This window comes from Xenopus tropicalis, chromosome 7 (assembly GCF_000004195.4).
Source record: "Xenopus tropicalis strain Nigerian chromosome 7, UCB_Xtro_10.0, whole genome shotgun sequence".
Taxonomy (NCBI): domain Eukaryota; kingdom Metazoa; phylum Chordata; class Amphibia; order Anura; family Pipidae; genus Xenopus; species Xenopus tropicalis.
Window position 1 is genome coordinate 120,816,734 of NC_030683.2, and position 26,265 is coordinate 120,842,998.

A 26,265-nucleotide genomic window follows, 5' to 3' on the forward strand; every position below is an offset into this window, starting at 1 on the left:
TACGGAAATATTTAGTGTTTTTATTGGGTAAAAACAAAAAAACAAAAAATAAAAACAACTTTAAAAGTCGACGTGTATAGTAAGAGGCAATTTCAACGTACTTACATCAGCTCGAGTGCATAATACAGGAATATATGTATGGATTCATTACTTGTTTCCACGCACATAGAAAGCTGCCAGGTTCTTTTGTAGGGTATAAACAAAGCAGCCCTGCAAACGTATGAAGCCCCCCACCCCCCCTCAATCATGTCCCTGGGACATAAAAACAGCATGTTGGGGTTAAAAGCCACAGCCAGTTAACAATTTATTTATAATTAAGTTCAGCGGTGAAGAGGGAGAGAGGGAGCGATCTAGAAGGCTGTGTGATGAGAGGAAACGAGACACCACTGAGAGTCGGGAGATGGATTTCCGAAACACGAGCAGGAATCGTGCAGGGAGACGCTTCATGGCGAGCGTCTGTTAATGGCCGCCCTTACGCCAAAGCCAGCACTGTGGGGAGAAAAGGAACATGGGAATTTATATGTTCTTATTCTGTAGATCTACATTGAGCTGAAATTATATTAGAAATGGGCAAACCTGTATGTGCTTCCTGTGCAAAGTACTTCACATCTACGTCTTGGTCTTGCGTTAACTTCTCCAGCACTGGTTTGACTTCGTTCTGTAGCGTGCTGCAACATAGAGAAGAGACCGTAAGTGGGGGCAGGCATTAAACAAGCAACAGTGTGCTAGGGGGGGTTCTGTACTGCAGCAGCAATAACCCTCCGTCATATTTATATACAGACAAAACTCAAGGGAGAGAGAAAAATGCATATATATGAAAGGACTAAAGGAGGCCGTAGGCAGCTTTAGACACACTGGGGGTCATCTATAAACACTGGCCAAATTTGCAACTGGTCAGTAACCAATCAGATTATTGCTTTTAATGTTTAACCTGCAAAAAAACTAATCATTGAATGGTTGCTATGGGTTACTACCCAGGTGCACATTTGCCTAGTGTTTATAAATGAGCCCCAATGTGAATATATCCAATAAACGTAGGCTGGAAAGTTACTCAGAATGACATCTTCCATCATTGTGCAAAAATTGCCTTTGGGTGGAGATTCCTATTAAAGGGGTTGTTAACCTTTTAATTAACCTTTAGTATGATGAAGAGGGTAATATTCTAAAACAATTTGCAATTGGTCTTCAGCTTTTTTTTTTTTTTTAGTTATTTTATTTTCAGTTCGGAAGCTATTTGGTTGCTACGGTCCAAGTTACCAGGGAGTGGTTTGGACGAACAACTGGTATATGAATAGGAGTGGAAAAGAAAAAACGGAAAATAGAAAAATAAGTTACAAAAAGTAATAACGATAAAACTGTAGCCTCACAGAGCAATAGTTTTTTGGTTGCCGGGGTCAGTGACCCCTATTTAAAACCTGCAAAGAGTTGGAAGAAGAAGGCAAATAATTCAGAAACTATAACAAATAAAGGAAGACCAATTAAAAAGTTGCTTGGAAATTCTGTTACCAGGATTTACCAGTTAAATATAGAACTAAACTTTCTGCATCACTGATAACTTTTCTTAAACAGAATAATAAATGTAACATGTTATTACTGCCACCCTCACTTCTGGGAACAGTCAGGTAAGTGTGTGCCCAGGCACAACATGAGTGATATAACGAGAGACAGGATTTCCTTTCTGGAAAGGAAGTAGCAAGTTGCTGTTGATGTAAACGGGCTAAACATAGAGACGGGAGAGAGAGGTCACTTCTGAGATAAAACTGACACCTATAAACCAAGGAAAGCCCCTTGTGCTGCTTACTGTAACCGGGCAGGAATAGGGCTTGTGCTGTACATACGTTTAGCCTACTTTATCATGGTCAGGGTAACAACTAGATGCCAATTTTTTAAAGGGATACAGTCATGATATTTATGGGGTACTTTTTACTTCTAAATGCAAATAATTCCCTCTGCCATTCATCATTTTATTCTTGAACCAACAAATGTATTTGTAGCTGTAATATTGGTGTGTAGGCGCCATCTCAGTGCCTTGTGCCTGAGTCTGAGCTTTCAGCCAGCGCTACACATTAGAACTGCTTTCAGCTAACCTATTGTTTCTCCTACTCCCATGTAACTGGAGGAGTCCCAAGCCGGACTTGGATTTCTTACTATTGAGTGCTATTCTGATACCTACTGGGAGCTGCTATCTTGCTCCCTTCCCATTGTTCTGCTGATTGGCTGCTGGGGGTGAGGGGGGTGATATCACTCCAACTTGCAGCGCAGCAGTAAAGTGTGCCTGAGTCTGAGCTTTCAGAAGGAGCCAGCACTACACATTAGAACTGCTTTCAGCTAACCTATTGTTTCTCCTACTCCCATGTAACTGGAGGAGTCCCAAGCCGGACTTGGATTTCTTACTATTGAGTGCTATTCTGATACCTACTGGGAGCTGCTATCTTGCTCCCTTCCCATTGTTCTGCTGATCGGCTGCTAGGGGTGAGGGGGGGGGGATATCACTCCAACTTGCAGCACAGCAGTAAAGTGTGACTGAAGTTTATCAGAGCACAGGTCACATGGCTGTGGCACCCTGGGAAATGAAGAATATGGCTAGCCCCATGCGAAATGTTAAAATTAAATATAAAAAAAAATCCTATAAAGCAGGATTCTGCTGGAGAAGCTCGTTTAACTGATGGGTTTTGAAAAAAACATGTCTTTGTTGCCCTGCACTGGTAAAGGTTGTGTATTTGCTTCAAAAACCCTAAAGATTATATAAATAAGCTGCCATGTACAAAACTATTACCAGTGCAGGGCAATAGTACATTATATTATATGTTTTAAATACTTTGATACAATTTTATTTCTTGGTGTTACTGTTCCTTTCAACTAAATAACATAAAAACTTATAGGAATAAAAAATGGATGAAAAGTGAAAAGTTGCCCTTGACATTCTAAAAGCATGAAAAGCCTTCCCACTATGTTTAGTGATTCTGTTAGAATTGATGTTGCAATATAGATGATTGTTTCCCACAGTTCAAAAGGCAGAGTATCTGGTTCCCCACTGCTGCCTCAGGCATTTGTACCAAACTGACAGTGCTGTGGAACATCTTGGTGCATTAATAACAATAATACTGGTGTAGAAATCCAATTGGTCTTTAGCTACACTCTCCTCTGGGCAGCAGGAGCCAATCAGATGCAAGTATTTATGGTGTGACATCACTGAGACGTAATGTATACTTGCTTCCCATTTGCTCCCACAGCATGGCTGGCAACCCTAGTGATTTTTGCAGCATAACAGCAGTAAGGGCCCATAATGTATTCCTCCTACACTACAGTTCTACCCTGAAGGGTTACTAAACACAGGAACTTTTGTGAACGTTTGGAACTTGTAGGCCACAATGGAGAGTTAAAATGTGTGTTTTGGCAACCCACGCCTAAACATATGGCTCTGCTGTGGGACAAAAATAGCTCTTGGGATAAATATTCTATTATATTCTCCCAGTACGAAAACACGTTCATCCAATAACAATGTTCTGCCTCTGTAGCCTGTACGATATCTGTCACTATTTAAACTTTACAGAAATGTATGATGTGATATTTGACCTTTAATAAAAGGAAAATCGTAAGCAAATATTTTACACCTACCTGTGTCCCATGAAACCATGCATTGGGAAAAGCCACCTTTTATACACTGGCACAGTTAAAGGGAAGGATAACACTGCACCAGAGAAATATAGAAGGTATGTGGGGAAGAGACCAAACGCTATAGAAGCACCTTTAATCCCCCAAGCAATAGAAAGTAACTGAATCAAATACACTACACACTTTGTCATACGCCCCATTTACCTGTTGTCCAAGGTGGGTCCTATTTTCTGCAGAGACTTTGCCACATTAAAGCGCACGTTGGCCACAGCATCCCCGGCCATTCGGACAACTGTAGGGAGCATATGCTTGGTGGTGATCTCTTGTCCACAAACCTCAGACAGAACCTGCAGGAGGCAATGAACAAATCCATTACATTCTGACACATCTGCACCCTGACATTTACACTAGTGAATTCAGCAGGACCATCTAGGCTATGATGGCAGTAACAAGTGGGGAGTCACCAGTGATTACCCCCAATTTGCACACACAGCCAATAAAATGCCTTCGACAGTCTGTTATTAACTGGGTAAATAATCCTCACAGCCTTTTGCTTACTGGGTAAGAACCTCACATAAAAGCACATGTTTATGCTTTGATAAGAACATTGGTTTAAATGCCACGTGGGCTATTAGCCATACAGCAACACTGTACACACTGATCAAAGAAGGGAACAGAGATCACTAGGCATTTTCTAACCACCACATAGCCATAATTAAACTGCCAAACTATTGCACCAGACAAATAGTAACTGTGTGTGGCTTCATGTCTAAGTATATAATACATCAGGGGGTACATAAAGCCTTTTATATTCTGCGCTTTCGGCTACTTGGTAGGAAAGCCGGCACCTGTATTGTATAAAATTCTAGGAGTATGACCCCCACCACCCAGCCCTTGTAACATACTTATATTAGAAGCCACTTACATTGATGCAGAACAAGGTGGTCATCCTATGTAGGTAGTTGGGATCGTTAGACATTGCCAGGACCTTGGGGATAATGGTGGCCTGAGCCCAGTCTTTGCCAAACTTCTCCACCAGCTTCTTCAGGTTGCTTGTTGCTGCCTCTCGGATGGCATACACTGCAAGGAGAAACAAGTAAAAGCTTAAAGGAGAACTTAAGCCTAACTAAAGAAGGATAGAAATGCTGTACATTATGTTTTGTGCTTCTGTACCAGCCCAAGGCACCCACAGGCCTTTAGCAGGGAGGATCTGTGCCACCAAAGATGCCCCCAATCTTATTTTCTGCTGATTCCCTGAACATGCTCTGTGCTACTGTCACTTACCTGAGCCTAGGGACCCGCTCACACTATACTGTATATACAGAATATAAATGTCACAATATAAGGCTGACTAGTAGTTAATACATGGCAGCTCAGAAACCAGTGCAATTAGCATCAGAATGTAATAATCAGCCCTGTAGCATCACCTTATATGACAGACCAACCTCGTTTTCTGCTTGATAACTTGCAACTACCCCTAAACTCGGCTTCTCAACAGCTGCCCAGAGCCCACTGAGCATGTGCAGTGTCGCAGACACTTTACAAGATGGGGAGCTCCTGTGACAAATTTGAAGTCCTGGATCATTGCTGCTATTGAGATGCTGAAACCTTAAACTTCTGCTATAAGTTCAGAATATAAATAATGGCATTTTTAGCCAGATTCATTCGGGGGGAAGTTCACCTTTAAATGAACTTCTCAGTTCATTCTCAATCTTTGTTTCTGCTTTGTTCAAAGCCGCAAGGGAACTTTCCGAGACAAACAAGGGATATACCGCTATAGAAAGTTCTGTCAGCTTGTAACAGCTACGTAACAGGGGTGACTTATAGTCTGCACACTCCTCCACATTCAAATATGTCACATTCAAATGTCTTCAAATGTCATATGGGTATAAGACAAACAACAGTAATAGTCTAGGTAACGGAAAAGTTAGAGCTGCATCACTTCCTGTCAGCTGATCTCTGAGGGAGCACAAAGCCCATCACTAAATGGTGGCTCAAGGGAAAGGATGTAAAAGGGCAATATTTACTGATATATATATTCCAGTTTGGCGAGATTCTTTAATGGGCCACTAAACATAATATAAACTATCTGTTGGTTACGTATTCATTATGGGGGTATAGTTTTCCTTTAAGAAACAAAATACCTGAAATGATGTCTTTTTTGGGATTCTGAGCTTCCGTTGCCTGCACTACTGATCACTTGGGCAGCAAAATGCCTAAAATAACACTGTGTGCCACTGCCCTAGAGCAATGGTAACCAAAACATAGACTGCAAACGTACAATTGATATTGAGCCAGATAATAAGAAAATCACAACCTATTAAGGCTATACTCAATGCTTTGGTTTTGCCAAATGCTTTGTGAAGAAAAAGGGTCAAAACATATTAGTCTTTACATTTTACCCTTCATCATCAAGAGAAAAGTAAACTAATATGTTTTAACTTAAGCCATAACTTCTAAATATGAATATGTTAGGAGATTGTGCAGATAAAATGAATACAGGTGAGTGCAGTAGATTTGTAAATAGTGATAAATCCTTACCGTGATCCACGAGCCAGGCCATGCACAGAGAGTTTAACTTTTCATCAAAGAACTCCACTCCCTGCAAAAGAACAAAATCATATTACTGTATAAACAGCAGCACACTCTAGTGGCCAAAACTGATAATACAGACTTTATCAGTGATTCAGATCTGGAAGAGGAGATATAACAATTAAGAAACAGGCCAATTTAGGCATGAGTCATTTCCTACGCTGGCCCCCAATATATACTTCAAAAAGTATGAATAAATACCATTTGTATATGCTGAAATCCAGCTGCAAAACAGTGCTTCTCTTTCTGCATCATTTGGAATCCTGACAGGGGAGGAGGGACTAAAACAATGATGTCGCTAATAGTAACAACTTCTCCCCAGCTTACAGACAGCATGCAGGAACTACATAACCCACAATACATTGCACTGTGATGTTCCTTTCCTTATTGGCATCACGTGTGCAGGGAATTGTGGGATTGGGAGGAGGCAGGCTGAAGGCAGGCTGAGGACAGGCGACTACTGTTACATTTTATTTGAGTCACAGAGTAGTCAGCCAGATCAGCAGGGGAACAGGGGGCGGGGCTTAGGGAACTGTTCCAAATCATATTATTACATTAAAAGTCATGAAAAGGCTGCATATTATTTAATTGATGTATAGTGCAAAGTTGCTTGAAATTACCGTTACTTTTGAAAAAGGTGTTTGGGTGGAGTTCCCCTTTAAGCATTCCAGAACAATGCAGGCAAAATAGGTTAATTAGCTCCTACCAAAGCCATCCAGATTGTGTGGCTGTTTCTCATCCCTTTATTTGTAGCTCCGACAGTAATATACTTCTTTTGTTCTGAACTATAGACAAAGCTCTGTGGTTGGACCAACACTAAGAGGTGCACTTACCAGCTGTCCGGCAAGTAGGGGCATGTATTCGATAATTGCCAGCCGCACTCGCCATTTGGCATCTTCTGCCAGTTCTACAATGGCAGGAAGCAGTGACTGTGAGAGTTGCCTGATCCCAATAACCTCATTCACACAGTCCAGGTTTGAGATGATATTCAGCCGCACTTCTGGACACTGAAAAATAGAAAAACCTTAGCTTTTAAAATTTGCCTGCAAAAAGAGTTTATTTATAGACTCCACGCTCCACACTTAGACACAGCCACTCAATATTAATGGAGAAGGAATGGTAAAAACTCAGTAAGCTTTATCAGAAAGGTCTGTGTAAATACAGCCATAGTGCAGTGTTTCTGTAAGCGCTTGAGTCCTCTATCAAAAGAAACACAGGATTTCTGGTCTCCTGTTTTGGGAACATGTTCTTTGGTATCAGACTTCCTATCTTTTAGGGTTCCTTCAGGTTTGGGCCTTGAGTCTGCCGAGTTCTTCTCCTCTCCCCTCCCCCCTCCCATAAGAATACATACAAACTCACTTCCCCCACCCTTAGGAACGTGTGATCTGAGCTTCCAACAACTATAACTGCAGCAGAAAGCTACCAAGACCAAGCTAAAATGGCAGCTGCTATCGGAGGGAGCTTCTAGGGCTCTTTACTCAAGTATAGTAAAGCTTTCTGCTGAATAAATATAGCGTTCTAGGTGGCACTAATGTGACAAATCTATTGGCAGTAAAATGCCAAAATGACTTTCCTTCTCCTATAAACTTGGAAAAAGAAGGATAGGAGGATACGTAGATGTAAGAAGCAATGGGAAATGGCATCAACACTAGTAGTGATGCGCGGGTCGAAAAAAAAACAACCTGCACCACACGCTAACCTGTGCAGCCCGCCGAGCTGCATCCATTTATATACCCACGCCTGCCCCGCCTCTGACTTCATGAAGGGGGCGGGGAGAGGCAGGGACACAGTTAGGTCACGGGTGGGGATGGTGGTAAGAAGAGCTCCGCCCATCCACACATCACTAAATAACAGGGCTCATTTTAAAGTTATTTTCTTCTCCCAGTCTGATGTCCCACGCAGAGATTAGTCACCCGTGATAGATCTTTTGCTACCGTGGGCACCTAATCTTTCCAAAATGCCTTTCTACCAGCAACAAAGATAATCGCTGATCGGGCAAAGTTGCCTGCAGAATGGCAAGAAAACTCCAGTCTACTAGCAACTGTCAGAATAGATAACCACTCGTGTAAATGCAGCAAATGCCCTTTTGTCATTTTAGCCTTAAAGGCCAAGTTGACAGTTACTGTTGCTACAGATTACAGCCCAGTATGAGTGACCTTGCCCGAATGTAATCATGTCAATGTAAATTCCTCTTGGTGACAAGGCCATACACTGGCCCAGGCTTTTGTAATATTAAAACGCAACATCAACCAGATCCTTGTACTAATTGTACAATATACATAAGCTAAAATATTTTGATTGGATCTCTCTGTAAAGGTTATAAGTGCATTTATACAGCTGCACCCACAGTTAGTTCAGAGGAATACACACGGTGGAATAGTTTCTGCCAATAAACAAAGCTGGATATTCAGAAGATGATATTATATAAAGGATATCATCCAAAAAACATGAATCTACAAGGAAATAAATGTAGGAAACTTAGGCAATAGTAAGTGAGAAACCACAGGCTGGAAGGCATTCCTAGAGAAAGATACTTGGGAAAGTGATTCAACTCTTTCTGCAGTTAATAAAGCCCTCACTAAATCAGCTTTCCAACCGCATTATGGCTAAATGCTAAGCCGAGCGAGTCTCACACCGGCACTTACTCATTCAGTTTATTGTGGAATTATACAAACTGTCCTCTATATAAATAATATAAATGCACTGCCAATGGGACGAAGGATTTGGCAACACTAGGAATGAATTTGGATACCAGAATTGAATCCTGGCAGCCATCTGCACATTTTAGCTGGAAAATGAAGCCTGAAATTTGACTCAAATGCAATTTAACCACTATTTAAAAACTGAAACCACAAACAAATGAATTTAGAGTTGGTATACACAATCAAGTTATCTTTCTGATCAAGCATGTTTTATTATCGGTTGCATATTTCCCCAGCTCTCATGTGGCTCAGTAATCCCCACCCTTGCTTACCTGCAGTAAGGGCCATACTTACTATATAGGCACCTAAAGGCCTGTGCCTAGGGGGCTGGACTCAGGTCCCTATATGGTAAAAAATTTACAATAAAACCCAGCCTGCTGTCAGATACATGTGCCTTTATCCAGCAGCTGACGTGAGGGAGGAGGAGTTATTAATCATTCCTCTGTGCAATACAACAGGACTGTTCATGCATTTGTCAATTGCTGATGGAAGAGGGTGGGCTGTGAACTGTGCCTAGTAGTGATGTGTGGGTGGAGAAAAACTGGACCCGCACCCGACCACTCTGAACCCAAACCCTACCCGATGCGGTTTCTGCCCCGCCCTGCAATGATGTCACAAAGGGGGAGTGGCATGGTAGGTGCACGCCTAGAAATACAGAAGCCGGTAGTGGCAGCCAGCAGTGTTATGTCGCGGGCAGGGAGGGCAAGCAGAAGAGCTCAATCCAAACCTTCCTGTGACCCGCAAGTGATGTGCCAAGGTTGGCCTGAACCCACGCGACCCACGGGTCCTGCGGGTACTGGGCCAGCCCACCCACTGCCACTGCCTAGGGCAGCACCCACCAGACCTAAATACAACCCTGCCTGCAGTGCTTAGAGAACAGAAATTCTCCTTGCAAATGCACTCCCTTCCCTTTCATGTAGCTAAAGAAACAGCCAGAAAAACTAAACGAAAAACAGCAGTTGGTCAGGAGAACCGTTAGGGGTGTGACACACGGGGAGATTAGTCCTTGCACAACAAATCTCCCTTGTTGCGGGCGACCAATCTCCCCAGAATGCCATCCCACCAGCTAGAATGTAAATTGCCGGTGGGATGGCATACGCGGCCCGCAATTTGCTGAAGTCGCGGAAGTTGCCTTGAGAAGAATAGGTTTAGTTCTTACAAAGGAGCAACAGGAGTCAAATGCTCTCAAATTGCTCTCTACAGCACTACAGCGTGAAAACCTCCCTCGAATAAAATAGGACATTTGTTGCCAATGGTTATCTGTATGTGCTGGATAAACAAATATGAAACTTTAAATGGAAATAAAATATTTTCAGTTAAGGACACGGACATATACTGGTCATTACTGGTTATATACTGGTCCTTTTAGTCAAGTCAAAATTATAAACCAACCTCATCTTTCAGCTGTGCAAGGAAAAGTGGAAGGAGATGCTCAATGGTGTTGTCTTTGCCGAGAATAGGAGAAAGGCCCATAATGACTGAAGCCAGGGCAGATTTCACATGTTGATTGGCATCTGAGACAAGTTCCTAATGGTAAAAGAATGGAAATAAAATAAATATATAAATATATATATAAATATATATATATATATATATATATATAAACCCTATGCATTTGCAATAACTTTCATTCAGATTATCTAAATGCATTTGTTAGAATGTGCATTTCAATTTGAAAGGGTTAAAAAGTCTTATACTCCTCACAGCCAAGAAAATTTATAAAAGAATTAGCCTTGGGGATATGGATGTAACAGTCGTGCACAATGCAGTTATCCAACACGTCACAAACAGTATTGTGATTTTGCCGCAACACGAGAATTGCCCAAGTCCAGTTAACTGATCAAACTGATCAAAGTTTTGCTTTCACTGTTATAGATGCACTAAATCTGTGAAAACTAATGGCAGATAGTGGCAAACTTTGTCCATGATACTAAGGGGCCCATTCATTAAACCATGATTTTTTTTTCTAATTTATAGAACTTTTCCACGATAATTTTGTTAAAATTCCACTACTTTTTTGTGGTTTTCGTTAACTTTCACGGAAAAGTCGTATTTTTCACAAAGACTACGACCATTTCGGAATTCATTCAAGCTTTGGTATCGTGACTATCTTTTGGCTAGGTTGGATCTGTAGAGTGCCACTGAGTCCTATGGAAGGCTTCCAAAATAATTTGCGCCATTTACAAACGTTCGTATTCGAAAAATTTTCTGACTTTCGGAACGCAACCACAATATTTTCGTGCGACAGATAAAAGAATTTGTGACATTTCTGAACATCAGAAATTATCGTGGCTACTCCGAATTTTTTCCAATCATGAATTTTACCACCAAAAGATTGTGGTTTAATGAATGGGCCCCTAAATAAATATAGGAAGAGTGATAGAACAGAACATACCTTGACACAAGGCAGAATCTGTGTCATTATTACATTCTCGCGGCAGTCGGCAGACAGGTTCTCACAGAATTCTAAAATAGGGCATAAGCAGAAGATATAAGTAAAAAAATAAATGTCTTCCTCCATTTCAAGGTCTTGTCTTTGATTAAAAGATCAGTCCAAAAAATCCAGACCTGTGAAAGTTCTAGAGCACCATAGTGACAATGTGGGCTAATAACTGCAACAGATTCGTTTCTATGGATTCCCATGCTACTCTGATATATAATGCAATTTCCACAAGGCCATTCAGGCCAAATTTTTCATTGATTTTTTTTTCGTTCCTTATCAGATGGGACACACTCTAAAACTATAAGTGACCTCTGAGATAGTATTAGGAATGTGTCACAAATTATAGTTTATACTGAAGGAACAGGATTGGGAATTTAGAAAGATTGTAAGGACAACTAGTTTGACAGCAAGGAGCAAATTAGCTGCATGGGAGGTGCAGTCATGTTGTACAGGGAAACTCATTTGTACTCCAGGGATTCCATTTCCACTTTCCTTTTCAGTTATAAATAACAAAGCTGCTGAATGCCAACGCTAACTGCACAGTCAGTAACATTTGCCACGTGATTAGTGAGTCACATGAATGACATTCAGGATGTTCCTATTTTAACACTCGGTTACCACAATCCCCCATATATTTGCCAGTTTGAATACCTTTGATATAGCAAGTTGCAATAATACATATTACAACCAGGCCTGTATTTAGTTCAGGCAATGCCCTTAGCACTGGGCCCCCTGCCCATCCTGATCCATGAATGCACAGGACAGTCTATGTATATACATTGAAAGAGAGTGGATGGGGGGGGGTGTTTGTAGCATTTTTTTTTTCTATATAGGCTGCCCCCTAGGTTGACTATATATACACATATGGTCCTGACTAGAATACTTGATTTCTAACCTTTAACTTTATGGGAAGCAGCAGCTCGTACTTCGGCTTCACAGTCTTTCATCAGGTTTTGGAAAGCAGGAACCAAGTCTGTTTTGGTGATTTCTGGACCAACAGCTTTCTGAAGCTAAAAGACAAACAGAAATATTAGCACTGGAGGCACTATGAACTTATGAAGTTTGACAGACTTTATTATTATTATTATTATTAACATTTATTTATAAAGCGCCAACATATTCCGCAGCGCTGTACAATAAGTGGGTTCCATACATTGGACATACAGAGTAACATATAAAGCAATCAATAACCGATACAGGAGGTGAAGAGAGCCCTGCCCAAAAGAGCTTACAATCTACAAACTCACAAGATAGATCCACTTGACAAGGGACCTGATCCAAATACAGGGTAAAAACACATTCATTTAAAATACCTGTTTCTCAGGGAAATAAAAACACTTGTCCGAGACAACTTTAACAAAGGCGTTAGATACAATTCATATATTTCTGAAGATAAAACTGCAAGCTCACAGAATATTCCTTGGATGGAACAATCCATTTACAGCACATTTGCCATAGATGACGTTGGCCTAATTCTGGGTGTTGAATATTCTAAATTGGAAATGACAGACATCTGGGCAAAAATTGTAGTGTCTTTAATATATTTAGCTTTTCTAGGAAGAGGCTTCTAAATTAGTCCTACATGTATCCCACAGGGATACATTTTGGCAAAGTGCACTTGATTATACATATACATAAATCTGCCTTCTGTAAATCAATAGTTTTTGGGGCAGCTCAGAGGAAGAATACAAAGAACCTTTAAGAAAACATTTATAAGGGCAACTGGTACAGGTGTAGTTACCACAATGATGTGGCAGCTTGTAAGTATCACAATACATGCACTGCAGATTGAAAGGTTGGAGACCCCTGATTTAGATGAATGAGTGCCTGAACAAACCAAACCCAAATTCTAACTATTGTGAATATTTAAAAAAGCATCACAATGCCAGACCAAAGGTTGACAAATTTTTGTCCACAAATGTCACCCTCCATAATTTAGCCAATTTACGTATGTGAATTTTGATTCAGTTCGGGATTTAGCCATAGCTTTCGTGGCAGATTTAGGGCATCCCTAGGCAAGAGTTAAAGGTAGAGAAAAGCGTAAACTACTGTTCTCTGCTTTATGCAGTGGTAAATTTCACATTAGGATCCCAACAGCAGCCAGTCCACTGCCACTTCCTACTAAGTCTAGGCTCAAAACAGCTACAGTGAAACACCTAAAGTAGATCTAATTCTTTGTAAACATTAACATAAATTTAAGGATAAAAAACCCCAGCCAAATTCTTTTTGTAATTTTAATCAAGGTTTTACCTCTGTGAACTTGTCTGCCACCATGTATCTTACTCTCCAAGATTTATCTTCAGCTGCCTGGCGCAGTGTGGGCATAACCAGTGGTTCCAGCTCTTCTTGGGGTAGAAGCTGAGCAATGTTTACACAAGCCTCGACTGCCAACAAGCGCACTGAATCCTGGGAAAAGCCAGAATTACAAACAACAAAAAAAATCAGAAACAAGCATAAACAACGGTTTAAATATCGGAGTATAGTAGTACAGTATTGGTACTAAGTTAGAAAGTGTGTGTATGAAAGTATAATTTAAATTTGTAAGTAATTTGTATCATAAACTATGATTGAACATTTATAGTGACACCTTGTGGCAAAATAGGGTATCAACTTCTGGACTGAAAAGCACTTACAGTTCAATAATTCATTAACGATACCATTTGGTTCCAATTTACCATTATTAGGGGAAAGCACTTAAGTATGTAATATATGTGAAGTTTCACAGAAAGGGTCCCAGAAACTTTGGGCACAGATGCTGTACAATAGTACATAAATTACAATTTTCACACGAGGGTGCTAATCCATAATATTTTATAGACAGATATAGACATACATGCAGACACACATTTATTTAAATATATATTTCCATGGCTACAATCAATCAGTTAATAGATTAAAATAACCTTACAAAAGTAATGTACAGTATATGTAAACGATCACAAATAAATAAAATAAATAAATAATGCTTCTGCCCGTGTCTAAAGTTGCAAACTGTTTTCAGTCTTTAGATATTTTGAAGTCGATTGTTAGAACCTCACCTGCAATAAAAGCTTTCAGTTTGCTTAATGGCGGCATGTATATTATATATATATATATACACACATATACATGTTCTAATTCAGGACATTCTCGTAGAATATATGTGGCAAGACCTGCAATCAGTTTACCTGCTCATCAGATGCTAGGTTGGAAAACATGGGAATTATTTCACTCTTCACATTTTCCAACTCCAAAACTTTAGCAAACTCCCCCAACTTGGAAGCAGCGGCTCTTCTCACCATGGGAGTATCGTCTGAGCACAAGTTTCGGAAGTGCCTATAGAGAAAAAGAATGTGCGCATTTTTTATATAATGAAAATGTGCTGTTTTATTGCAACGTTTAATAAAACTGTTTTCATTAAAAGGACTGAAGAGATTATAGTAGGTAAAGATTATAGTACTCGCATTATTCCCCCTAATTTTGTTAGCAATAATGAATAATATATTTGTCAGCTTTCACTAAAATATTGGTCATTGCAGAGTAGTATTGCTCTGGCATTGTAAAGGGTTAACACTGGAAACATTTGGTATTAGGTCTGCAAAGAGTCCCTTTAGACACTTTCACAGGAGGGCTATGCAAACATGATATTCATATCTGAATTTGGAGACAATTCGGAGTGACACCATTTGGGCAAAGAAGTTGAGCCAGTCACTTCTTTTGAACTGTGGATCAAAGGAAGGAGCTGTGAACCTAGGGCTGCAGGGGGGAGCATTTATGGAAAAAGACAAGGATCCATTTCACCTCATATATAGGGTTCACCTCCTCATAAATCATATATATTGGTTGTGTGGCGGTCACACAATTCCTAATGATACCAAACAGGGACAGCTTATTCCCACCATTTAGGAGGGATTACCACCTCATGTTTGGTATCATCCTTATCACCCACATATGGGTCACTGCATACCCCTATTTTCACTATAATATTGGGTACTGGCACTGTACTAATATTATATTACAGAAAATGGGCCTAAAACCAACAACCACAGGGGGTCATTAATGATTTGGTCCCACCTCATACATAAGGTAATGAGGGTGAAAGGAGAATGTCCCAGCAGGCCATAAAAAGGGGTATAACCCTTTGGCTGCTGGAGTACTCAGTAGTAGAACCTCACCCTCACTACAATGAGAAAGAATGTGCGATACATTTGTGTATGGGTAAATATTACCCATTGTAGAGAGCAGGGAGATATATAGTATAATAGTTATAATCGTCTTTAGTCATGTGTTTAGTAATGTTATGCATTATAATAATACATGTATAGGACACTGCTTATTGGATAACTGTATGATATTTAAGTAAGGCCACAATCTGGTGGTACTCACTGTCTAAGTTCGGCCTTTACAGTGCTGGAGACACGTGGATAGCAAACGCTGAAGAGGCCACAGGCAGATGTGCGGGAGGTGAACCAGTCTCCACTAGCCAGGCGCTTTACCAGTGGCACAAAGTGAGCTTCAAGGTCAGAAGGTGAATGCTCGTGAGAAATGGCACGGAGGGATTCAACGGCTTTGTCTCTTACTACGGTCTCCTCGACTGTTGCCAGGCTCTCCAATGGCGGCTTTTCAAGGCAAAATGAGAGATGGTTAGAAAATGATAGATAACTCAGTAGATAAATCCAGCGCTATTCCTGTTCACCAATTTTTTAATCAAATGTTTAAAGGGTCAGTACCTTTGCAAAACCTTTTTAAAGTTAAAAAACAAATAGTTTTTTTGTTCCAACCATCTAAATCAGGTCCCCAACCATCTAAATCAGTGGTTCCCAGGCTGGACCCCAAGGGGGAGGGAAATAGTCTCCATACTAATTAACGTGAGATTTGCCCATTTGCTCACCTAAATACAGCGAAAAGACCAGCCTGAAGGTATATTAGAGTAAAAACAGTAAAACATATTTCCTTATTCTTAAAAGAGAAGAAAAGGTAAATACTCAGTAAGCTTTATCAGTAAGGACTATGTAAATACAGCCATAAGCACTCACAGAAACACTGCACTGAGTCCTCTATCAAAAGAAACACAGGATTTCTGGTCTCTTTTTTTTGGTAAAAATGATGTTCCACTGTCTGACTTCCTCTCTCAGAAACAGCCTTAATTAAGGTGACCAGAGTTCTCTCCTGCTCCCCCTCCCACCAGAATGATAAGAACTCCCTCAGGAATGTGTGATCTCAGCTATAACAGCTAGACTGCAGGCAGGAAGCTACTTAAAAGGGCAGCTGCTATCTTAAGCAAATGGAGAAAGTGTCTAAAGCTGTTTACTCAAGTATGGTAACGGTTTCTACAGAATAAATATAGCGCTCTAGGTGGCACTAATGTGGCAAATCTATTGGCAGTAAAATGCCAAAATTACTTTCCTTCTCCTTTAAAGCTTTAGCTGAATGGTTGATATGCCTATAGTTTCCTATATTTATAATCTTGTTATGTGTGTAGGTAGCCCCTCAGTTTAGACAGCCAACAACTTGGCTTGCTAAGATTTTTAAAACGTAAACACTCGGACAGAAAATGGTCAAAAAATAAATAAAAAGCAAGTTGCCCCTATTTTCAATTACTGGAGTAAATATATTTTATACTTTTTGAAAACATTATTATGAACACAAACAGCCACTTTAAACAGAATTATAATATTCTAATTATATAATTACTGGGGAAGAGTCTATTTGTATTGGAGTCTAATAAATACTCACCAGCAAGCAGTGTACAAATTCTGGTCCCCCCACCAGTGAAGTAAAGGTCCCCAGCTGCTCAGCCAAAGCAAGAAGAACTTCATCTTCATCATATATGGTGTCTAAAAAAAAATGGAAGGTCAATCATGAGGATTAAAGGAGACATATACCAACACTTCTGAGCATTTTTGCCGTTATTTTCTTTTTTTTTTTTTGTTTTCATTATATTAGTACAGGTATGGGATCCTTTATACGGAAACCCGCTATCCAGAAAGTTACGAATTACAGAAAGGCTGTCTCCCATAGACTCCATTATAACCAAATAATTCTACTTTTTCAAAATGGTTTCCCTTTTCTCTGTAATAATAAAACATTACCTGTACTTGATCCCAACAAAGATATAATTACCCCTTATTGGGGCAGAACAGCCCTATTGGGTTTATTTCATGGTTAAATGATTCCCTTTTCTCTGTAATAATAAAACAGTACCTGTACTTGATCCCAACAAAGATATAATTACCCCTTATTGGGGCAGAACAGCCCTATTGGGTTTATTTCATGGTTAAATGATTCCCTTTTCTCTGTAATAATAAAACAGTACCTGTACTTGATCCCAACTAAGATATAATTACCCCTTATTGGGGCAGAACAGCCCTATTGGGTTTATTTAATGGTTAAATGATTCCCTTTTCTCTGTAATAATAAAACAGTACCTGTACTTGATCCCAACTAAGATATAATTACCCCTTATTGGGGGCAGAACAGTCCTATTGGGTTTATTTAATGGTTAAATTATTCCCTTTTCTCTGTAATAATAAAACAGTACCTGTACTTGATCCCAACTAAGATATAATTACCCCTTATTGGGGGCAGAACAGTCCTATTGGGTTTATTTAATGGTTAAATTATTCCCTTTTCTCTGTAATAATAAAACAGCACCTGTACTTGATCCCAATAAGATATAATTAATCCTTATTGGAGGCAAAAACAATCTTATTGGGTTTATTCAATACTGCAATGATTTTTAGCAGACTAGGAGACTTTAGGAGATCCAAACTACGGAAAGATCCTTTATTCGGAAAGCCCCAGGTCCCCAGCATTCTGGATAACAGGTCCCATACCTGCAATTGTGCACTGCTAATATAATGCATGTGTAAGAGAAGCGCTCTTGCTGTTCTGTCTGGTTGCTGCCCAGCAAAAACTGAATTTAGCAATACAGGAAGTATTCCTTATTTCATACCACAGCTTTTCTTTTAACTTTGTGAAACAGGTTTCTCTATTCAGTCCAGCAAATCCTCAGCGTATGACTTACCGGTTAGGAATGGAAGAAGCTCGCTGCGTGTTCTCTCTACCCCCAGGGCCAAAGCAATAGTTGAGAGCTTTTTAATGCTGTTAAGACGAAGCTGGAAAAGCAAAATAGAATTTAAGTTAGCATGCAAGATTTCAAAATGGCGCTTGATATTTTCTATGTATCAGTAATAAAAAGCATCATTGTAACCACAACAATCTCTATTATTAGCATATTAAAGAGGAACTAAAACTTATTTAAACTTTATTCTCCCCCCGGTGATTCAGCCTTTCCTCTTCTTTAAGGAAAGTTATGTAATGCAAACCATTAACCATTTAAACCCATCAAGTGAAATTTACCATTCCACACTGTACATCTACAGAACACCATCATTATCATCTATAATTAGCAATATGAGGTAGGGCGGTGAGAAGCCTCAGGTTTAGCTTGGTGAGAATCAACAGCAACAGATGCTTTGCTTCCTCTTCAATATTTTGATTAATTAGGACAAGAACAGAAATGTTTTTGGGATGCAGAGGCATTTAATTACCATTGGTGTAAAGGTACAGTTTATTGCACAATACACAAGCACCAATGAATAAGCTACAAACTACTGACCAATCAAAACAGGGAATGTCACAGCCATAAAACTGTAAAGGGCAAACTAGGGCTGTGATACGCTCTCTCTGGAACCATCTCCATGGCAACAGATGCTCTGCCAACTTTGCCTACTTGGTCCCAAACAAGCAGTTTTACAAAATACACGCACAGAGAGCGGCTTTAAACATATTTGGGAAGTATTTGTAATGCATAGTTCCTTAAATGGTTAATGCGGCACAAAATGATAGACAAAGTGCAAGTGCTGCTGCTGTTAAGTTTATCTTGTGTTTATTTAATGTGTGGGCACGCGTGCATTTTAAATAAATATTGTATAGAAGTTATAGCACCGGGATTTGGCGTTTGCGCCTCCCCACAGATACTTTTGTAGTTGCACAGGCAAATGGAACCTAGCAACAGCATGGGAGGGGGGGATTGCTCAGTACGTCACTATCTTCCACCCACATTCATTCATTCAACGAAAGAGGAAATACAGCAGCTGGCAAGTTATTTATAATCTGATGGAGGCTTCTGATTGGGTGTTAAAGGGATACTGTCATGATTTTTATTTCTAAATGACACTGTTACATAGCAAATAATTGCCATTTAACATTTTATTCTTGAACCAATAAATGTATTTGTAGCTGTAATATTGGTGTGTAGGCGCCGTCTCAGTGCCTTGTGCCTGAGTCTGAGCTTTCAGCCAGCGCTACACATTAGAACTGCTTTCAGCTAACCTATTGTTTCTCCTACTCCCATGTAACTGGAGGAGTCCCAAGCCGGACTTGGATTTCTTACTATTGAGTGCTATTCTGATACCTACTGGGAGCTGCTATCTTGATCCCTTCCCATTGTTCTGCTGATCGGCTGCTGGGGGAAGGGGGGATATCACTCCAACTTGCAGCGCAGCAGTAAAGTGTGCCTGAGTCTGAGCTTTCAGCCAGCGCTACACATTAGAACGGCTTTCAGCTAACCTATTGTTTCTCCTACTCCCGTGTAACTGGAGGAGTCCCAAGCCGGACTTGGATTTCTTACTATTGAGTGCTATTCTGATACCTACTGGGAGCTGCTATCTTGCTCCCTTCCCTTTGTTCTGCTGATCGGCTGCTTGGAGGGGGGGGGATATCAAGTTTCTCTCTCTCCAAGTTTGTGCAGAGAAGGGGTTGATTCTATATATACAGGCCTCTTAAATTAAAAGCCTCCTGCACAGGGCCCCTAAACCTCTGGGATCCGGTACCACCACGGAGTGGAGGTGTCAGAGCTGCACTGGGCACTTTTCCAGTAGTTGTAGTAAACTTCCTAAAGCCAAATGTTGTTCTATTTGTGTAAACCTACTGGGTATTCCAACACCTCATTATGTGCTTCTTATGCGTTATCCGAGATAACGTTCACACTTGTGTACTGCCCATCATAATGGCTGGCAGCTAGTCATTCAGCCCTGGCACATAGGTGCTTCTAGCAGCTGATTAACCAGCCCTGGCACATAGGAGCCTCTAGCGGCTGATTAACCAGCCCTGGCACATAGGAGCCTCTAGCAGCTGATTAACCAGCCCTGGCACATAGGAGCCTCTAGCAGCTGATTAACCAGCCCTGGCACAAAGGAGCCTCTAGCGGCTGAATAACCAGCCCTGGCACATAGGAGCCTCTAGCGGCTGAATAACCAGCCCTGGTACATAGGAGCCTCTAGCGGCTGATTAACCAGCCCTGGCACCTAGGAGCCTCTAGGGCTGAATAACCAACCCTGGCACATAGGAGCCTCTAGCGGCTGAATAACCAGCCCTGGCACATAGGAGCCTCTAGCAACTGATTAACCAGCCTTGGCACATAGGACTCTCTAGCGGCTGAATAACCAGCCCTGGCACATAGGTGCTTCTAGCGGCTGAATAACCAGCCCTGGCACATAGGTGCTTCTAGCGGCTGAATAACCAGCCCTGGCACATAGGTGCTTCTAGCGGCTGAATAACCAGCCCTGGCACATAGGTGCTTCTAGCGGCTGAATAACCAGCCCTGGCACATAGGTGCTTCTAGTGGCTGATTAACCAGCCCTGGCACATAGGTGCTTCTAGCGGCTGATTAACCAGCCCTGGCACATAGGTGCTTCTAGCGGCTGAATAACCAGCACTGGCACATAGGTGCTTCTAGCAGCTGAATAACCAGCCCTGGCACATAGGAGCCTCTAGCAGCTGAATAACCAGCCCTGGCACATACGGTAGGTGCTTCTAGCGGCTGATTAACCAGCACTGGCACATAGGTGCTTCTAGCAGCTGAATAACCAGCCCTGGCACATAGGAGCCTCTAGCAGCCGATTAACCAGCCCTGGCACATAGGAGCCTCTAGCAGCTGATTAACCAGCCCTGGCACATAGGAGCCTCTAGCAGCTGATTAACCAGCCCTGGCACATAGGAGCCTCTAGCAGCTGATTAACCAGCCCTGGCACATAGGAGCCTCTAGCAGCTGAATAACCAGCCCTGGCACATAGGAGCCTCTAGCACAGGGGTCTCAAACTCACGGCCCGCGGGCCATTTGCGGCCCTCGGTACAATATTTTGTGGCCCGCACCAACGCCAAATGAATGGATCGCGATTTTTATTGCGATTCAAGGGATAATGCAAGGCACGGCGGGCGGGAGCTGCTGATTGCGGAAATGGCGTTATGCCATCATAACAGTTATTATGGGCTAATTGTGCACACAGAACGTCTTCCCATAATAACTGTTATGATGGCATAACGTCATTTCCGCAATCAGCAGCTCCCGACTTTTTTTTGTGAAATCCCTTATGCAGCCCAGCCTCATCCTGACTTTGCCTCCTGCGGCCCCAAGGTAAATTGAGTTTGAGCCCCCTGCTCTAGCAGCTGAATAACCAGCCCTGGCACATAGGAGCCTCTAGCAGCTGAATAACCAGCCCTGGGACATAGGAGCCTCTAGCAGCTGAATAACCAGCCCTGGCACATAGGAGCCTCTAGCAGCTGAATAACCAGCCCTGGCACATAGGAGCCTCTAGCAGCTGAATAACCAGCCCTGGCACATAGGAGCCTCTAGCAGCTGAATAACCAGCCCTGGCACATAGGAGCCTCTAGCAGCTGAATAACCAGCCCTGGCACATAGGAGCCTCTAGCAGCTGAATAACCAGCCCTGGCACATAGGAGCCTCTAGCAGCTGAATAACCAGCCCTGGCACATAGGAGCCTCTAGCAGCTGAATAACCAGCCCTGGCACATAGGATCCTCAAGCAGCTGAATAACCAGCCCTGGCACATAGGATCCTCAAGCAGCTGTGGGTTAGTGTGAACACTGGCAATTTCTTCATCTTGTCTTGTTTATCCGTCACGCAGGAGCACCGGCGAGGGGTATAAGTGCTCAATGCACCTAATGGGCATGAAGAGAGCCTTCAGGAACCCCCAGAGGATCACTCCCCAGCTGAGATGCATTTGGGTGCCATTGGACTGAATAACCAGCCCTGGCACATAGGAGCCTCTAGCAACTGATTAACCAGCCCTGGCACATAGGAGCCTCTAGCGGCTGAATAACCAGCCCTGGCACATAGGTGCTTCTAGCGGCTAAATAACCAGCCCTGGCACATAGGTGCTTCTAGCGGCTGATTAACCACATAGGTGCTTCTAGCGGCTGATTAACCACATAGGTGCTTCTAGCGGCTGATTAACCAGCCCTGGCACATAGGTGCTTCTAGCGGATGAATAACCAGCACTGGCACATAGGAGCCTCTAGCAGCTGAATAACCAGCCCTGGCACATAGGTGCTTCTAGCGGCTGAATAACCAGCCCTGGCACATAGGTGCTTCTAGCAGCTGAATAACCAGCCCTGGCACATACGGTAGGTGCTTCTAGCGGCTGATTAACCAGCACTGGCACATAGGTGCTTCTAGCAGCTGAATAACCAGTCCTGGCACATAGGAGCCTCTAGCAGCTGAATAACCAGCCCTGGCACATACGGTAGGTGCTTCTAGCGGCTGATTAACCAGCACTGGCACATAGGTGCTTCTAGCAGCTGAATAACCAGTCCTGGCACATAAGTGCTTCTAGCAGCTGAATAACCAGCCCTGGCACATAGGAGCCTCTAGCAGCTGAATAACCAGCCCTGGCACATACGGTAGGTGCTTCTAGCGGCTGATTAACCAGCACTGGCACATAGGTGCTTCTAGCAGCTGAATAACCAGTCCTGGCACATAAGTGCTTCTAGCAGCTGAATAACCAGCCCTGGCACATACGGTAGGTGCTTCTAGCGGCTGATTAACCAGCACTGGCACATAGGTGCTTCTAGCAGCTGAATAACCAGTCCTGGCACATAAGTGCTTCTAGCAGCTGAATAACCAGCCCTGGCACATAGGAGCCTCTAGCAGCTGAATAACCAGCCCTGGCACATAGGAGCCTCTAGCAGCTGAATAACCAGCCCTGGCACATAGGTGCTTCTAGCAGCTGAATAACCAGCCCTGGCACATAGGAGCCTCTAGCAGCTGAATAACCAGCCCTGGCACATAGGAGCCTCTAGCAGCTGAATAACCAGCCCTGGCACATAGGAGCCTCTAGCAGCTGAATAACCAGCCCTGGCACATAGGAGCCTCTAGCAGCTGAATAACCAACTCTGGCACATAGGAGCCTCTAGCAGCTGAATAACCAGCCCTGGCACATAGGAGTCTCTAGCGGCTGAATAACCAGCCCTGGCACATAGGAGCCTCAAGCAGCTGTGGGTTAGTGTGAACACTGGCAATTTCTTCATCTTGTCTTGTTTATCCGTCGCGCAGGAGCACCGGCGAGGGGTATAAGTGCTCAATGCACCTAATGGGCATGAAGAGAGCCTTCAGGAACCCCCAGAGGATCACTCCCCAGCTGAGATGCATTTGGGTGCCACTGGACCTGGGCAGCACCAGCAATCAGTGTAGACTTCATATTAGAAGTGTTTTTATACAGCCAATGAATTTGTAGAAAAACTTTTTACTTTTCTAACTACAATGTAGTCAAATTTGGTAAACTCCCAGCTACTGTTTCCAGCAGAAACCCTAGCACTGCAGCTGCGATCCAACACACCCATGTCACAGCCTAAAGCAACTGGCCTATCGAGTACAGAAACTGGAACAGCTACACATCATCAGCTGCTGGTTAAATCATTGCAAAATCCCAGAGTGGCTGAATGACAACTTCCCTATGTATACACAGTGCCCTGAGTCACAGCAAACACCCACATTTAATCCATGGCACTGAGGCAAAGGGTAGGGGTCCAATGCATGGTATGAATGGTACTGGGTGTTTAGGGGGACCCCTGCTAATTGCTTGGCATGGAAATGGCATTGTGTGGGGATGAGCTCACTGGACAAATGCTTAGTATGAATGGCAATGTCACTTTGAATTGTGTGAGGGAAGAGAAGCCCCCCCCCCAGGCTCACTGGTTGGTACGACCCACACAGTGTGGTGTAGGGGAGGGGCCCCCGGCTGACGATGAATGGCACAGTCCGGTGGGAAGGGGAGGGGTCTCAATATGAAAGCACAATGTATGGAAGGGGAGGGGCCGAGGGGCTATCAGGGAGAGGAGCAGCTTCCCCTGACCTATAAGCTCATTCAGTAGTGACGTGACAAGCAAGGAGATAGCTGGTCAGACGGCTCATACAAGCCACCGGGCCTAGCTTTCCCTATGAGCCTTCACAATGGATCAGCACAACCCTGCCCACACCTGTGCCTCAGGCAACCACCGCGGCACTCTCCCGCCGTCCCTACCCCCCATAGATATCACTGACCTGGACGTCTTCATTCCGCAGCTCGTCAATGAGCACAGCGATAGGATATAAAGAATCATCCCCGTCTGCCGCCGCCATCTTGTTTCTTCCTGTCAGTTAGAATGAACGGGAGGGCGAACGGGGGCGCTAGTGCAGTCCTGCAGGGGCATGGACGTGACGACACTAAGGGGGCGGGTGTTGTTCCTAGCAACGGCGGAGGGTTCTATTGCGGCATACGAGAGACCGTCGCTAAGGAAGGGAGGAGTTTCGATGCATGACGTTTAAGACGTAGCGGCGCCGACATATTGGTTGGGGCATAAAGTGATGGCATCTTAGTAACAGTTCTACTATTCCAGTATTTTCTGTACCATACAGAGGGTGGATAGATTCTGTGGTGAATTACAGCATTAGCCAGTATTACTTGTTTTGCCAGGCAGTTTTTGAACATTCACTTTAGGGGCCTTTCCTCAGGGGGGACTTTTAGTTTACACAGGAAAACAATATAATGCCAACCTAAGCTTTCAACGTATGGTACAATATTTATATAATTCGAATTCTGTAACAAGATATAAGCTTCTAAATGTCTAAAAATGAAAAAATAAAATTCCATAATATAAACACACATACCAGAAACAAAAATTTATTTTATTCACGAAAATACAACTGATTTGGAAAATCCCATGTCTCCTGAATGTGCCAATACCAAATATCCAGCAGTACACTACCAAATTCCCAAAGCACTGCTCCAGAAAGCTGCATACTTTAGATTTTAGGGCCATAAATTCCACTAACAGAAGGTTTATCCCAGAAAATTGTACATTTTTGGAAAGAACAGATTCTGGGGAATCCAGAATAGGTACAACTGTCTGTCTACTCCAAACTATCAAGTCGCAATGCTTTCCTAAAGTTATTGGTTTTTATCAAAATATTTAAAAAATCGCTTCAAAGCTTCCAGTCTATAGTATCTTATCTCCTACAGGTCATAAAGTAACCAAATAAAACACCCTAAATATGAACGCCAGGGGCAACTGAACAGTTTGATGCCCAATATGTAAAGGTTTAGCTAAGTATGTGGCATGTAGGGGCCCCAATGGGAACATACCCCCATATGATCTATCATTTCTGTCATCAACACATTTACATCATTATATGTGGAATAAAGCTAGTAAAAAGTACACTCACCCCAGAAAGTCATATATTGTTGAAAAGTACACATCCCCCCGAATCTAAAATGGGTACCCATGTCTTTCTACTCCAAAGTACCAAGCCGCAAAGCTTTCCTAAAGTTGGCAATTTTGATGACATTTCCAAAAATACCCTTGTAGCTTCCACTTTGCAGCATCTTATCTCCCACATATCATTAGGTACCAAGATAAAACACCCTAAATTTTAACGCCAGGGGTCCACTGAACAGTTTGATGCCCAAAATGTATAGGTTTACCTAAATATGTGGCATGTAGGGGCCCCAATGGGAACATACCCCCATATGTATTGTCATTTCAGCTCCTGCAAAATCAATACATTTACATTCTTTATGTGGGATAATCCTACAAAAAAGTACACTCACCCAGAAAGCCATATATTTTTTGGAAAGTACAAATTCCCCCAAAT

General features: G+C 42.4%; 1 protein-coding gene across 1 annotated transcript; it reads right to left on the minus strand.

Annotated features, from left to right (window-relative positions):
• ppp2r1a (protein phosphatase 2 regulatory subunit A, alpha) lies at positions 1–24,764 on the minus strand. Its single transcript, NM_204074.1, is given in 15 exon segments — positions 1–489; positions 577–668; positions 3,820–3,962; positions 4,541–4,695; positions 6,157–6,217; positions 7,041–7,214; positions 10,302–10,436; positions 11,305–11,375; positions 12,248–12,362; positions 13,603–13,758; positions 14,520–14,667; positions 15,718–15,950; positions 17,068–17,168; positions 18,359–18,449; positions 24,676–24,764. Coding segments are annotated over 15 exon segments (1,770 nt in total). The 5' UTR covers positions 24,754–24,764; the 3' UTR covers positions 1–472.
• Positions 24,765–26,265: the final 1,501 nt, after the last annotated feature.